The following is a 16,012-nucleotide window of genomic DNA, read 5'->3' on the forward strand; positions in this document are numbered from 1 at the left end:
CAATATTAAATGAATGCACAATTCCAAATTTAAAGGAAATTATTAAAATACAATGATACAATACAAATATAAACAAAAAATAATTCAATGAGGTTACAATTATTACCAAACTATTTATTGTCCTCAATAGGTAAAATACTCAATTTATGAATTGGTCTTTTAAATAAACCTTTAGAAGTTCGCACTAAAACAACTCTAACCTTTTTATCTTTGCCAGCTATAGTTTCTTCAACTCTACCAATTACCCAATGACATACTGGAAGATTATCTTCCCTAACTAGAACCATTGTACCAGGGGTAACATTATCCTTTGAAAATTGCCACTTAGTTCGTTCGTGTAAATTAGACAAATAATCTCTTTGCCACCTTCTCCAAATATTTTGAGTCAATTTTGTAACTCTTTCCCATCTAGACAATCTGTTATCTGGAATTTGAGTGATTTCAGGTTCTATGGGAGCAGTTATTGGACGCCCTATTAAAAAATGACCTGGCGTCAGAGCGTTCATATCATTTGCATTTGCAGATAATGGGGTAATTGGTCTAGAGTTTAAAATTCCCTCTATCTGCGTAACAAGGGTCAAAAATTCCTCAAGGGTTAGTTTTGAAATTCCAACTGTCTTTTTAAAGTGGGTTTTAAAGGATTTCACTGCTGCTTCCCAAATACCCCCGAAATGGGGGGCCCGTTGCGGTATAAATTTCCAAGTAACCTCTTCTGTTAACAGATAATCAATTAATTCTTGTTCCGGGGATTGAGCCAAACTATATAACCGTTTTAACTCGTTTCGAGCTCCACAAAAATTACTCGCATTATCACTCATTAACATAGAACATTTCCCCCTTCTTGCAAAAAACCTTTTTAATGTGGCAATCAAGGCCTCAGTTGTTAAGTCCGAGACAATTTCCAAATGTACTGCCCGAGTGCAAAGGCACACAAAGACTGCTACATACATTTTTTGAAGACTTATTTTTCTTTGATTTTTTTGCTTGACAAGAAACGGTCCGCAGAAATCTAAGCCTGATTTATTAAAGGTGAACTCAGGACTTAATCGATAAGATGGAAGATTACCCATTAATTGATCAATGGTAAATGGTTATTAATGGTTATTATTATTAATGGTGGTAAATGGTTATTAGAGAGCAAACAGGTCTAAATTTAAAACAAGTAACACACTCGTGCGCTATTTTTCTGGCAAGATTTCTTCCGTGAATTGGCCAAAACCTTTGGCGAACAGAATTAAGTAATGCCTGGGGACCAAGATGCAAATCTTTTAAATGGAAATACAACATAATTAAATATGTAAGCTTATGACCCGCAGGCAAAATAATGGGAAACTTAGCATCGAAACTTACCTGCGAGTGGGCCGAACGACCACCCACCCTCAATATACCATTTGCATCTAAAAAAGCGTTAAGTGATTTAATCTTACTCTTAGAAGAAATTGCACCTTTCTGAATGTCTGCAATATCAGAAGAAAATTCATCCCTCTGTACTTCTCTAATCAAAAACAATTCGGATAATTTTAACTCTTCCCTCGAAATCGGTCCCGTAGTTTTCTTTGCTGAGATTTTAGCATTTCTTACAAACCTGAAAATAAAACTTAAGATTCTGATTAGTTTCATATAACTATTGCATTTGTTCAAAAAATCTATTATAAGAGTGTTTTTCTCAAAGACAGTAAAATTAAGGTCAGAATTTTTCTAAAGTTCAACCATATATTCATCGCTGGAAGAAGGAGAATGTTCGAATTGCTTATAGTCCTCAGTCTTTAGAAAGGAAGGGCCATGCCACCAAAGTTCAGAGTTAGAGATTTTGTCTGCAGTAACACCACGCGAAATAAGGTCAGCAGGGTTGCTTTCGGAAGGCACATGTCCCCATTTAAATAATCTAGTGATTTCTTGAATCTTGGACACTCTATTCGATACGAAAGTTTTCAACAAACATGGATCAGCTCGTATCCACGCCAAAGTTATGGTTGAATCCGACCACAAGTAGACACTTTGTATATCCATTTGAAGAGCTTTTAACAGTTTCTGTAGAAGTTTGGAAATTAGTTCAGCCGCCAATAATTCTAAACGAGGAATCGTCAACTTTTTTATCGGCGCTATGCGTGACTTGCTGCACAGTAAGTTAATAGTCACTTGATTCAATTAATTCTTACATCGTAAATAAATCGCTGCACCGTATGCATCTTGCGAAGCATCGCAGAAGCCATGGATTTCAAAGGAGGAAACAGTTCCATTCGTTACACAGCGGTCTTTTTTAATGTCTTTCACACAGAGAAGAGAGGAAGCATACTTCTCCCACTCCTTAACTTTGCAGTCTGGCAGTGCCTGGTCCCAGTCCAGTTTTTGTAGCCAGAGCTTTTGCATAAAAATTTTGGCCTTCACTATCACCGGCCCCAAGAGGCCTAATGGATCAAACAGTCTTGAAATGCACGATAAAACAGTTCTTTTAGTACAGTTCGTCAGATTAGTGATATCTGAAATTGAAAATTCAAACAAGTCTGCATTTGGGTTCCATATCACACCGAGAGTCTTAACGTTGTTTTTAATATCGAAATGGTACTCCTGGTCTTCATACGGTAAGTTTTCTAACAAGGACTGTTCATTAGATGACCATTTGTGTAAATCCATGCCACCCCGATGAAGAAGGTTTATTAACTGATTTTTTAACTCTAAGGCAGAAGAAATATCATTAGCCCCCGAGACTACATCGTCCATGTAACAATCATTTTGGACGACACGAGCTGCAATGGGAAAATCCTTCCCTTCATCAATCGAAATTTGTCTTAAGACACGCGTTGCCAAAAATGGAGCTGAGGTAGTACCATAGGTAACAGTACAGAGCTTGTAAATTTTAGCTTCATCATCTTTATTCAATTTCCACAATATTCTTTGTAAGTCTCGTTGATTTTCATCAATTAAGACAGTGCGAAACATACCTCTAATATCAGCCGTAAAGGCTACAGGATGTTTCCTAAATCTACACATAATTGAAAATAAATCATCCTGAAGCACGCCCCCCTTCATTTGTATAGAGTTAAGTGATTCACCACTCGATGTTTGCGCACTAGCATCAAAAACGACACGCAATTTTGTGGTAGTTTTGTCAGGGCGATGTATGCCAAGATGGGGAATATAGTAACTAGCGTTTACATTAATATCGGTGTCAACTAGTTGCATGTGTCCTGAATTTTGATATTCAAGCATAAAGTCTTTATATAAGTTACAAAGTTCAGGATTAGAGTCTAACTTTCTATATATATTATTCAATCTCTTTAAAGCTAGTTTCTTTGAATCACCTAAACATTGGGGATCCTTTTTGAGTGGCATTTGAACCACATATCTACCACATTCGTTGCGATAATGAGTTTTTAAAAAATGATTTTCACAATATTCCTCCTCACCAGTAAGCATATCTGACGAAACACTTTAGATTTCCCAAAATTTCTGAAGAGAATCTTCAATATTTTCAGAGGTTTCAGTTCAACCGCAAAAGGAATTTAAATTGTTCTCATGAACCTTACCCGTTGCTATCAAACCAAAAGCAGAATTTTAGAATAACAAATTAGGAGAAACTCTGGTTTTTCCTTCCTTTAAAATATCATAAAAGAGCTCAGCTCCTATAATCATGTTTATTTTACTCGGTATCTCAAAATTTGGATCAGCTAATAACGCACGATCAGGAATTAAATGCTCACTAATTTTAATGGGAGTCGATGGAATCAAGCCCGTAATTCTAGGAACTATTAACAATTCAACTTGCGAAGAAAAAGATAAATCCTTAATACAAATCAAAGAAGTCGCCTTCCACTTAACATTAATTTTATTCTCTCCCAATCCACTAACAGAAATGTTTATTTTTTCTCGCTTCAACCCCAAATCAAAACAAGTATCAGAATTTAAATAATTCGACTGACTGCCATTGTCCAACAATGCTCTTATTAAAACATATTTATTTTTAAGCGAACTCCAGATGTTAATTAAGGCAGTAGATAGAAGAACTAATTTATTACTATTTAGACTACGAGTTGAGAACGCGTGGGAGACGCTACTCTCTTTCGATTTCTCTGAGTCAGCAATTTCACCGGCTTCAGAAATATTACTCAATACATTTGGCGCCAGGGAGGGGGATTGTTTTGGCATATCTGAACTTGATTTAATAGTTTCAAGCGGGCGAGAATTATCTCTATGAAGTAACTCGTGATGTTTACAGTTACAAATTTTACAACAAACTTTCGAAAAACAATTAGAAAGTTTATGATTATTACCAAAACAATTAATGCATAGCCTTAATTTTTTAACTTCTTCAAACCTTTTTAAAGGGGAAAGATCTAAAAATAATGGACAATTATGCAGTTCATGCGGTTTTTTACACAACAAACATTTCATACTAGATTTTAGAATAAAAGATTTACTTTTATTTACGGGATGAAGTTTCAATTTATTTGGCTGCACACCTTGTAAATTCTCTAATAACTGAGCTCTTTTATGAAGAAAGTCCAAAAACTTATCCCATTCGGGTAAATCAGAAGTTGTTAGAGACATTTCGAATTCCTTACGTGTATTTTTATCTACTTTTTGTAGAATAATATTCATTAGCAATTGATAACATAAGTCGTTACTTTCTAATTTCAAAAGTTTTAAACCTCTTAAATTACGGTTTAACACATCAATAAGATTTCTTATGTCTTTAAAGGAATCATACGATAACTTTTCTAAGTTTAATATATTAGAAATATAACTATTTACCACAATACGCTTATTCTCATATCTATCAATTAAAACTTTCATTAAAGATTCAAATGAATCTTCACTAGTTTCTATATATTTAGCATCGCCCTTAAGCGATGATCTCAAATAAATCAACTTTTGTAAATCAGACAATGAAAAATTATTAGATATTAAACTATCGAATTGTTGTTTAAAGCTTGACCAATGCTCAACTTGTCCATTAAATGTAGGCAAATTAATATCTGGTAACTTCAAATTCACTTTAGTTACAATAGAATCATTGCCTCTCACTTCACTATGTTGAAACTTAAATATAAAGGTTTGCAAGCTTACCTTTATATGTTCTATAGACTCTTCTAAATTGTCCATTTCAGCTTCAAAATTGGGCAAATCTTTTTCATCGAGGGTGGCATAGTAATCCAGTTTTAATTTCTCTAGTTTATCACAAGTATCCAAAACGTTTTCTAATTTGCATTGAAGCAATAATAGTCCAGCTGTTTCGACTTTCTCACGAACAAATGTCTCTAATTTGGTTATTCGACCTTTCAAATAACCCTTTCTGCGACTAAGCACAGTCTTTTCTGATTTTTTGTTTTCTTCACTACTACTACTCATTATGAAGAAAACGAAATGAAACTACGCATTCCACAACAAACCGAAAGTTCGAATTCTCCGGTTCCACTAGGATCACTTTATTATGTACACGATTGTACACAGTGCGCTGGTTCATTAAATACTATAATTTCAACAAACAATATTTTATTTTAACAATTGTAAATAACCAAAATCATTGCACTATTACAATGGAAGCCACGACTGGCTCAAACAAGAGTTCAAGAGAAACTGAGCAGTTCACAACAATTGCTACAGATGGCGCTTCGCCTAAGACCGAACATGTATTTAGTCAAAAAAATAACTCAAATTAAACTTTAATTTCTAAAACTATTTCTACAATATTTATTTTAATCAAATTAAAAAATCAAATAATTATAAACTTGTACAAAAATTTAATAAAGCTGTTTAAAAGTTTAAAGACAATTTTTTAAATATTGCTAAAACAGTATGACTTTTGGAACTTTTCATAACATTGAGTAAAAGCAAAAATTAAAAAAAATCAAAAAGGATTTTTCTATTTGGTTGTTTTTTTTAAAAAAAATTTAATAACTTAAATATAAATATTATAAGCATGTGATTTTTTTTATATATATTTCATTCATTTTCTCATACATTTATGACTTCCTAACATTTCAGGATGAAAATTGTGGGAGTTCTCCCTCTTTTGGATGTTGGCATATCAGATTGCCAAATATTTGAACTTGTAAAAATTGCTACAAGTATACCATTGCCTGAGGGTGAAAAAACAACTACTGACAGAAGCTCTTCTGCGATTCAAAATTTAGTAAGTTTACTTTCCTTATTGATATGAATTTTTTGTATATTTTTACAAGGACACTTAATATTTTTTTTCGAACTTTTGTTTCGATATATTAGATAGCTCAATTTATCTACATCACAAAGGAAAATTTAAAGAGAAACAAATACAGTTTTCTTTGCAAATATATGAAAAAGTGTTTCAATTATGATCAATAATCACATCAAATCAGCCAAATCTGTACTTGATGTTTATCTCTAGTACTTGTTGTTAAGTACTTATTAAGTCATAAAAGTTGGATGTTCTGTGTTCATCGGGAGTGGTAACAAACCATGCTCGTGACACAATATTTTTCTCACAGGAGAAGCCGGTTACTACTCAATTCTTCACCTACTTACTTGTAAAATACTTTATGCAAGATGCTCAGTAACTTGTGATTGGTGGATGACGTCGAATTTCGATGTTTAAAAGCTAGACACTTAATTCGAATGTCCTCTCTCTACCTTTGTTTGAAAAAGCTACTATTATGTGAGATTCTTCTGAAAGATGAGTCTGTGCTCCGAAAAATTCCAACCAGCGATGTATCGGATATTTATTTTTATGTTAAATTCAAAAGATGAAAATTGGCTAGATAAATCCAGGAAAAACAATAATAATAGTCATTGAGAAAAATAGGATTAATGAACTAAATAGTAATAGTTTGCTATAAATCTATATTTTGTTATTTCACTAGTGTTAATACAATAAATGTTCGAGACCTAATTTAGATAAATTGAAACATTTAATTTCCATTCTCCAAAAAAATTTGACCACTCATCACAGAATACTACTGCCACATAAATCCTCAATGGTTTGCAATCCCAATGCAGTCAGACAGATATTAATGTTGTAAAGATTCAGCTTAAGCTAACAGAATCTGCACAGGTATTAAAAAATTATTCATAGAAATTTTAAGTTGTCTAAGCTTAATGTGAATACACAATGATACAATAAAAAAGGTGGAATAAGTCCTTTATTTTTCAGTATAATTCTATAATCAACTAACAGAAAATAAGTTATACTTTATTTTTTTGTTATTTAGCTTGCTCTCTTAACTCAACATTATAATTTTAATTCAAAAAAAGTTTAGAGATGTTTTAAAAAAGGGGTGTTAATAATTCCCCTCCCCCCATTTTTTTTTTAATAATTTGAGATGAAAAGTAACTTGCAGATGCTGAGATAATCTGCAATGCCCTCGGGTTTCAATCTTAAGTTGTGCTCAAGATGTTAACATTATCTAATATAAAAATGATTGTTAAAAGTGTGAATATGGTACCTTAATCTTAAACATTATTCTCAAGAACCAACTTTGTAACTAAATTTTAAAGTATACACTTTCTCTCAATTGTTCTAAAACTAATTAAGTTTTGTGAGAGTTTTATGAATTTATTCTGGAATGTTTTCTTGTAAAATAAAATGTAAAAGCATTTTCTTGTCAATTTTGAGAGTATTTTTTTTTTGTTTGATTAAATTTCTGATTTACAATTAAGTAAAAGGGATGTATGAAATAATTTAATTTTAAAATTTATTTTCTTGTAGTTAATATTTTTATATACAGTTGAACTCCTTTTTAATGAGAGTGGAGCGATCACAGTATTCTTTAAGAAAGTGCACATGAATGGAAGAATTTACCCCGACCTGCCCTTATTTAGGGCATACGGGTAAATGTTTATTAAAATCAAAAAAAAATATCCAGAGAACAGCAGAAACATAAATTACATAAAATACACATCAGACATGGCAACAGCCCATGAACATGGCGGGCGTAGAACAGCTAAAATCATGTAAGGTGCTAAACATTAAAACAGCAATATATTAAAAGTGTCAATTAAAAGAATAATTTAAAAGAGCAATTTAAAAGATAAACATGCAAAAATTACAAGAGAACAATATTGTAAAACAATTAAAAGCATTACTATTAAAACCAATTAAATAGTACAAAAGTAAATAACAATAAAATTGGAGCAAGTAAAAGAAGAATAGTTTATAAAAGACATAGTAAAAAAATGAGACACCCAAGCTGGAAGGAACAAGTTCCGAGACATTAAAGACCGTAAGAAAGTGCACATATAAAATTAGTTGTGAGAAACTGTAAAAGTTACTTGCAAAATCACTTACTAAATTATAAATATGCTCCTTACCTTATTTATTTTTGTACAGTACAAAAGATGCTAATTTGTTTTTAAACTGTCTGATTGTTTCTTTGTTTTAATATTGTTTTTGGGATGAGACTCATGAAAAACATTGCCATTTACTACCCTTCTTTCGAAAAGAATTGAAAGTTTTTCTTCACGCACAAAGGCCACTGAGTATTTAGTCTGGTTCAGCTTTAAATTCTTCACACATTGTTATCATCGCTTTCATTATTTTTTCATCTGCTTGAGCTTGAATTTCAGTTACAATATTGTAGAGTAAGGGTATCTCTGAGGTGATGAAATTTATATCAACAGATACAAAATTTCAAATTCTCTCTACTAACTTTCAAATTTCAAATGCCACTTACTTTTTCACTCGTTAAATATTGCTCATTAAAATCTTGGTTTACTCATTAAAAGTGTGCATGTTCCAATAGACATTATATCAAATAAGTAAGTTTAATTTCTTTGTTATATCCAGGTTCTTGTTAAATCAGGGCTTATATAAGGGCTTGTTATAAGTTAATTCAACTGTTTATGTTAAATGTTTAGCATAGAAATAAAGTTGATAGTGTTATTTCTAACAGAACTTTTTATGTTTTTGCTGTTTATTTATTTTTAAGTTTATGTATTTTTTAGTTATTAAGCTACTTGAAATTTGTATACAAATTTTCTAGTGTTTCTTTCTGAAGCAATAGGAAAAATAGGTTTATTTTTTAAAGAAGAAAACAAAATCTGACTTTAAATTCTAGTGCAGTAGTTAGTGCATCTGAAAGTTTAATTAATAGCTCACATTATTTGTAATTCTTTTAATCATTTTGAAAAAAAAATTATGTGAAATATTTTTTTCAGCCATCTGCTGTTGGAGCTGACTTAGTTAATACAAAAGTAGTGCAGCAAATTAAAAGAGAGGCTGTTGAAAATGTGAAAAATCTTTCAAGTGAAACAGATGATGATGATGACAGTAGTATCAGCAGCCAAAAAATACCTGTTCAGAGTACTAGCTTGGAGTTAATCTTTGATATACAAGAAGTAAGCTTTGTAATATTATTTTATTTATTTTTATTTGAAGTAATCTTGCTAAGATAATTCCAGGCTCAATTAAAGACTAACATAAAAGACTCATTACATTGAGCTAATCTTTCAAGAATGATTTATTACATTATAACACCGAGATATTATTTATTAATTAGAAACAATTGTATAAAGTACTACTAGTTTGATGCAATATTATAAAGGCTCAGTTGCTTCTTGTTTCTATAACTATCGATTTGCAACAATATGCTATTCAATATAGTGCTAATCTAAATAATCTTCATTCATTATTAGCTTTCACTTGGCAAAACTGCTCTGTTAACAGGAATAGCTAATGTTCTTATTGCATGTACTGGTATTTTTCTATTATGTGATAAGTTTTTTTTAATAAATCAATGAATTAATGAGTTATAAATTTTCCTTAATTTTGTTTACAGCCATCAAAATTTATGCTTGTAATCATATTATTTACTATTCAAAGAAATATAACCGTAAATAGTAAAGTAGAATAGACATAAGAAAATGGAAACCAATATTTTTCAGACTAATTGTGAAGTAGAGTCAATTACAAACCCCCTGTAAAAATGGAGCTCTGAATTTCGGAATATTTTTTGGGCTTCACTGATATTTTTTTAAATAATAAAATATTAACACATATTAGCAAAGACAATTGTTGAAAACTTCTTCAGAAATTATAAATGGATATTAACCCCACTTTTCTATGCAAAGTTTAAAACTACTTCTTACATAATATGTTGTTTATTGTGATTAATGATTTAATAGTTGATGCTGATATTGAACAAGTTATAGAATTATATTATAATATGCTTCTTAAGTTACTTAAAGTTAAAATTACTTATTATATGATATATTATGTTGTGCATTGTGCTAAATGATTTAATGAAAGTTATGCTGCATTATGTTTATAGACTTTCAATTAAAAAAAAATTTTTTGCACGAAACTTAATAAACATATTTACATTGTTTACATTCTTAATTTTATTGATAGCCTTCTGCTAAAACACTTAAACTAGTGCTATACTAAAGAGAAGGATGTTTTACACAATTATAACATACTTTTACACAATTATACACTTTTATTATAACATACTATTGCATAAATTATTTAAGATTTTTGTGGGTTTTCAAATTAATATTAAATTTTTTTTTATTATTATTTGAATTAATTTCCTTCCATTCATGATTGTGAATTTTTGTGTTTTTTCAGTTTTCGTTTGCTATTTCCCGAGGGATGAATGAAAATGAAGTTAAGATGTTTAGATTGGCATTTCATAAACTTGGAACAAATGTAACTATGCGAACATTTGATATGAGTGCAAATGTTTATTTGGGAAGTATACTTTTGGAACACCCTGAGTTCTCAAGTAATTATTCATTCCATACCATTAAGCATACTTATGTAAAAATAAAAAAAATAAAAACGCAATGAGAAGTTTTACATTGTGTTTATATATATATACTTTTTAAAATAATCAATTTAATTATATTTTCCTTACATAGCATTAATTTATATGAGTAGTAGTGTTTCGTGTTTATTAATTTTAAAATTCATTGGAATTTTAAATTTAATATGTTATTTTATTTAAATAATTTGAATGTGATTAATTACGATCTATTACAAGAATTCATTATATAAGCTGTGGCATTTTTAAAAAATTCTTTTTTATTGAATGAAAGTTTTTTTATCGTAAATATTGCAAATGATAAAATATTTCATTACTTAGCTTGCTAACATATTAAAAAAAATTCTGAAAATGGTGTTAAATTCAGTCAAAACAAATTGTGATAGTATTCGTAGTTAAAAAAATTTTTTATTTATTAATAATCTGAAAATTTAAGTGATAGGTTCTTATTTAAAAACTTTAAAATCAATTTTGTATACCCTGCTCAGCAATACTTTAATTCAATTCCCTAGGTAAAAATTTAAATAAAAATATTTATCTATTTTGTTGGCTGACAAATGCAATTGATTAATTTATTTAATAATGGATGAAACAAAATATAAATACTGTATTTTTTTCCTTGTTTAACTGTAATCTATAATGTTATAACAACTAATACCTTTGGTAATGATTTGAATCAATTTATTTATTTTTTTCTCAAGAAAATCATCAAATTAAGCGAAAATATTTTTTTTTATTTTAAATTATAATTTTGTGTTATTTGTTTGTAAAATAATTTTTTGCTTTTTCATCAGTAAATAAATATTTCAATTAGACCCATTTTGTTTGGATTATTTAAATATATAAGTATTATTATTTAAATTATTAGTATTATTAAAATATTATTAAATATATTTTACTAATAATAATACTATTATACATATAAGTCTATTATTAAAATATTAAATAATATTTTAATAATAATACTCATATTAAATATATAAGTATTATTATGAAAATATTATTTAAATATATATTTAAATATATTTTGTTTGGATTAATTTAAATATATAAGTAATATTGAAACTTATTTTATATGTAGCTTAAGTGTATAGATAATGAAGATAAACTTGTTCTGTTAGAGCAATTTAAAATATTTTTTTTTTTTTATCTGATCTAAATTATTTATTCTTTGATATTTCACTGAGGGATTGGCTTCTTGTTTTTTTTTTATGTTGAGTTAGAACAAAAACAAGTGTGATTTTATTAATTTGTACCACTCAATAAAAAAATTAAACATTTTAGTGAGTATTCATTATTTTATTATTAATAAATTTTTTCACAGCTTAGATTGGTAAATTCTTAGATTGGTTCATGACGCTCTAGCTAGATTTAATTATGGGGAGAATTTTCTCTCTTTTATCAAGTTATTAATTTCACTGACCTTTATTTTTTTATATGAACAAAGTACTTAATGATATTTTTTTAGTAATTAATTTCTAGTTTCCTAGCATTATTAGTAAGTCTTTTCTATAAGTAATAATTCTTTTTCTGTAAGTAATAATTTTTCTTTTCTCAAATGAGAAATCCTTGCTGTTTACAGAATTTTTTCCATTTAAATTATTAGAAATAATAAAATAAATTAAACCTGAAAATTTCTTGTCTTAAACTTAAATAATGTTTAAATAATAATACCTATCAAGTAAATAATTTTGAAAAATGTGAATAAATGGTATGTCTTTGAATTAAAATAAATTTTATTTCTTGAAAAAGGGGTTAATTGCATTTTGTAGTTTATAAAATTGTAAACAGTAGTAAAAATAATTAAATTATTTATTTGAGACAATATAGAAATATGTTCTTGAGATAAGTGTAAAGTGCTTCAGGAGAAAAAAATAAATATCATCCTTGTTAAAAAATTCATATTTGAATTTTAAGAACAGTTATTTTAAAATAGCTGTGAAAATTTTCTGCAAAAATAAGTAAATAGCAATCCTCATATTCCAGAAATTTATTATATCAACAATATGCACATTTACTTAAGTGTGAAGTAGAACTTTTAGTGTTTAAATAATTGTGATCTAGTACAAATATTGACTGTTTGCAACTATGCTGTTATTGTATTTCTGTTTTGCATTTTTAATAGAATTAAAATTGAGAAAATATACAAAAATAAGTTTTCTTCTTTGTCATTACTTTAAGTTATCTTAACTTTTAAATATCCTTAATTTTAAATATAATTAAAATGTGTAAGATTCTGTTCACATTTAATATATTTTTCTATAGCACCTAGTGGAGAAGTTTTGAAAATGATTTCATCAACTTCAAGAATTTCAGATGAAAATTTGTTTTCTTTAAAATACCTCTCTGTAAGTTGATTTTTTTTTATTTCTGTAAATTTTTTATTTTAAATTTTAGATGCATTGATAGTTTTTAAAAAATCATAATTTATTTATAAGGATTAAATTAAAATTTAGCTGTTATAAACTGTAATAAAATTTAAAAAAATTATTTTAAATATATTATATTCTTAAAGTGGGTTTCAGTTATTGAATAATTCTTGCATTTATCCTAGGTTTATTGACTTTCGAAAGCTAAGTGTTTGAAGCAACAATGCTGATAATAGCATTGAAATAAGATAGCATTGCTGCTTTAAATAATTGCTTACAAATAGCAATTTTTCAGGTTTAAATTTAATGTGTAGTTAACTAGGTTAAGATTTAAATGTAATGTATAATGTATAGATTTATTCTTAGGTTAACAAGAAGGCTCCTGATTTTGAAACATTATATGAGTCTACTTTGCAAGCAGTGACTGCAGATTTTAAATCGATTGATGTTATTCTTCATCAGGAAGCAATTTTAAGTTTAATGGACTTTTCAAATACTGTTTTGTCTAATATGCAGTCAGATTCTGAAAAAAATGAGCCTGTCAGACTGGATTCTACTTCTTCCAAAAAAGAAACATCAGTTGAAAAGACAAGTTCAAAAACAGGTTATTTACATTTTATGTTTAAATTATTGTGACTTTTTTGTAAATTGGGTTGATGCAAAGGATGATTTTAAAATAAATGCTCTTGAAAGTGCCAAAATTCTACCTGTTATGAACAATTCATAATTTTTTTTTTGTCAATATTAATAAAATTTTATTTTTCTATCTTTAAAAAGATTTTTTACATTGTGACTGTAATTTTGTTTATTAGAAGCACCTTTAGCATACGAAAGTTTCAATGTTAAATAAATGAAGTTGGTTAACTTTCTCATGTATAAGTTCTTTTAAATTTTAGTTTCTATGTATATGGAATTCATTTTCTGAAAGTTTTGGTGATGGTTTAACATCAATTGGTTATTTTCATACATGCAAAATCATGTATAACCAAATAAATTGTTTTACAAAGTAAGGTAATTTTTTTTTTTTGTTAATTGAAGAAAACATCAATGTCAAAACAAATATATTTTTATTCAAGAATTGTGCAAATGTGAAAGAATTGTGCAGCTATTCTATAGTTCTACTATTCTATTCTATAATTCTACTATTGTTGTAAATAAAGTGAGAAATTATTTTTGACAAAATTAAATGCCATATGTTCTCTATTAAATAGAATAAATTTTCTCAGAATAAATTTTTGTTAAAAAGTGTATATTCTAACAAAAAAGAATAAATAAATAAAGGAAAATCACTATTTGACTAAAGACTGTTAATATAATTCAATTTTAGGAACTGAAAATCCATCAGCTATAAATTCTAACTTATTATTGTTTTTCATACTGATGAAATGAAATTTATTTATAGAACTGTCTAGTGTGATATCTGTTGTAGAACCTCTTTATTCATTAAATAAATGTGTTTTTATTCAGCATCTTCTAGGAAAAAGGCTGCTTCTCAAATTATTGATATGAAGCTGGTGGCTGCAATGGAATCAATTAGGCTTGTTGTTTGTAACAAAAAATATGATCTTACTGATATAAAAATCAAAGGTAAGGATTTTATTGAATGATTATTTTTTACTTTTCCATTTCGCTTTACTTTTAAAGGTTTATTCCTTAAAATTCATAGTTAAACTTGTTAATTTATTAATTCCTCTTATTTTATATTTTTATTTAAAAATGAATAATATTACTTATTAATACTTATTTATATTACTTATAAATACTTACTTACGTAACTTATTACTTATTAATACTTACTTATGTAATTACTTTGTTAAATATTTGGCACACAATTTTTTCTTTTCTGGAAAACAATAAAAATATTTTGTAATGCTTTTTTTTCTTAATCTGATGTTTCTTAAAGCTTTAAGGACATTTTAACTTTTAAATTTTAACATTTTGTTCATTATTCTTTCTAGTATTCTTTATATTCTTTTTTATTACACTAATACTTAGAATTTTAGTTTTTTTTCTAAATAGTTTCAAAAAGCTGTAAGTGCTGAAATAATTAATTGTCATCTTTCAAGTAATTTTTTATTGATGGTTCCTGTATATATAACTTAAATTTGAAGTATTCAAAAATTTTTGTTTACTAGGTTATGTATTTGAATTAGATATTTTTGTCTTTTAAGGAATGAACGCTGCTATTACTTTACAAAAAACAAAAACATGTGTTTCTGCTTCCTTGAAGGATGTCATTGTTTCTGATCCAGCTTTTGATGCTGTATATCCTCAAGTAAATTATAATTTTATTTGTTAGAATTTTTTTTTTTTTTTTTTTTTGCAATAAAAGAAAAATTTAATTTTAAATGTGAAACTCGATCTTTTTTAACTTTTTGTTATCAAATGGTACATGAAAATTAAATTTCTTATGTGCAACTTAATTTATAAATATTATCTATCCAATATTTTCATTCATTTAATATTTTACTGTATTCAATGAACTAAAATAATAATGATTTTCCTTTTTTTCTTGTTTTCTTGGAGTAAATTGTATAGTCTGCTGTCACAAAATTTGTGTGAAATATATAAAATTTAAATATATTAAGTATTTTACTAAGTTCTGTATCAAAGATTTAAAAACCATTCTGTTTTGTTTTATTCCATTGTTATCAACCATTTAAAGCCATATTTTTTTATAATTTTCCAAAAATTAATTAGTAATTTCTGAAAAACAATTTTTTAATGGGCCTGTTAAACGTTGCTTAATTTAGCTATTTAAGTTATTGCTGAGAGTTATTTTAAAAGTTGTTTCATATTATTTATTTATATTATAATGTAGAATTATACTGAATTCTACTAAAATTTTATTTTAAAACTAACCCAATCAATTTTTTTGTAGTGTAGAAATTTTTTATGAAATCG

General features: G+C 27.6%; 1 protein-coding gene across 7 annotated transcripts in view; it reads left to right on the forward strand.

Moving 5' to 3' along the window:
* Positions 1–16,012, forward strand: part of Vps13 (vacuolar protein sorting 13C) — a 123,183-nt gene that overhangs the window by 28,541 nt on the left and 78,630 nt on the right. For all 7 annotated transcript variants that reach the window (XM_087166009.1, XM_087166007.1, XM_087166008.1 and 4 more), the window contains exons 22-28: positions 5,986–6,133; positions 9,133–9,312; positions 10,544–10,700; positions 13,005–13,087; positions 13,475–13,712; positions 14,576–14,695; positions 15,280–15,383. In XM_087166009.1, coding sequence (XP_087022135.1) covers positions 5,986–6,133; positions 9,133–9,312; positions 10,544–10,700; positions 13,005–13,087; positions 13,475–13,712; positions 14,576–14,695; positions 15,280–15,383 — 1,030 coding nt within the window. The remainder of the gene's footprint in view (positions 1–5,985; positions 6,134–9,132; positions 9,313–10,543; positions 10,701–13,004; positions 13,088–13,474; positions 13,713–14,575; positions 14,696–15,279; positions 15,384–16,012) is intronic.

Source organism: Parasteatoda tepidariorum, chromosome 6 (genome assembly GCF_982258835.1).
Source record: "Parasteatoda tepidariorum strain Cologne lab strain chromosome 6, Ptep-v5.0, whole genome shotgun sequence".
NCBI lineage: Eukaryota > Metazoa > Arthropoda > Arachnida > Araneae > Theridiidae > Parasteatoda > Parasteatoda tepidariorum.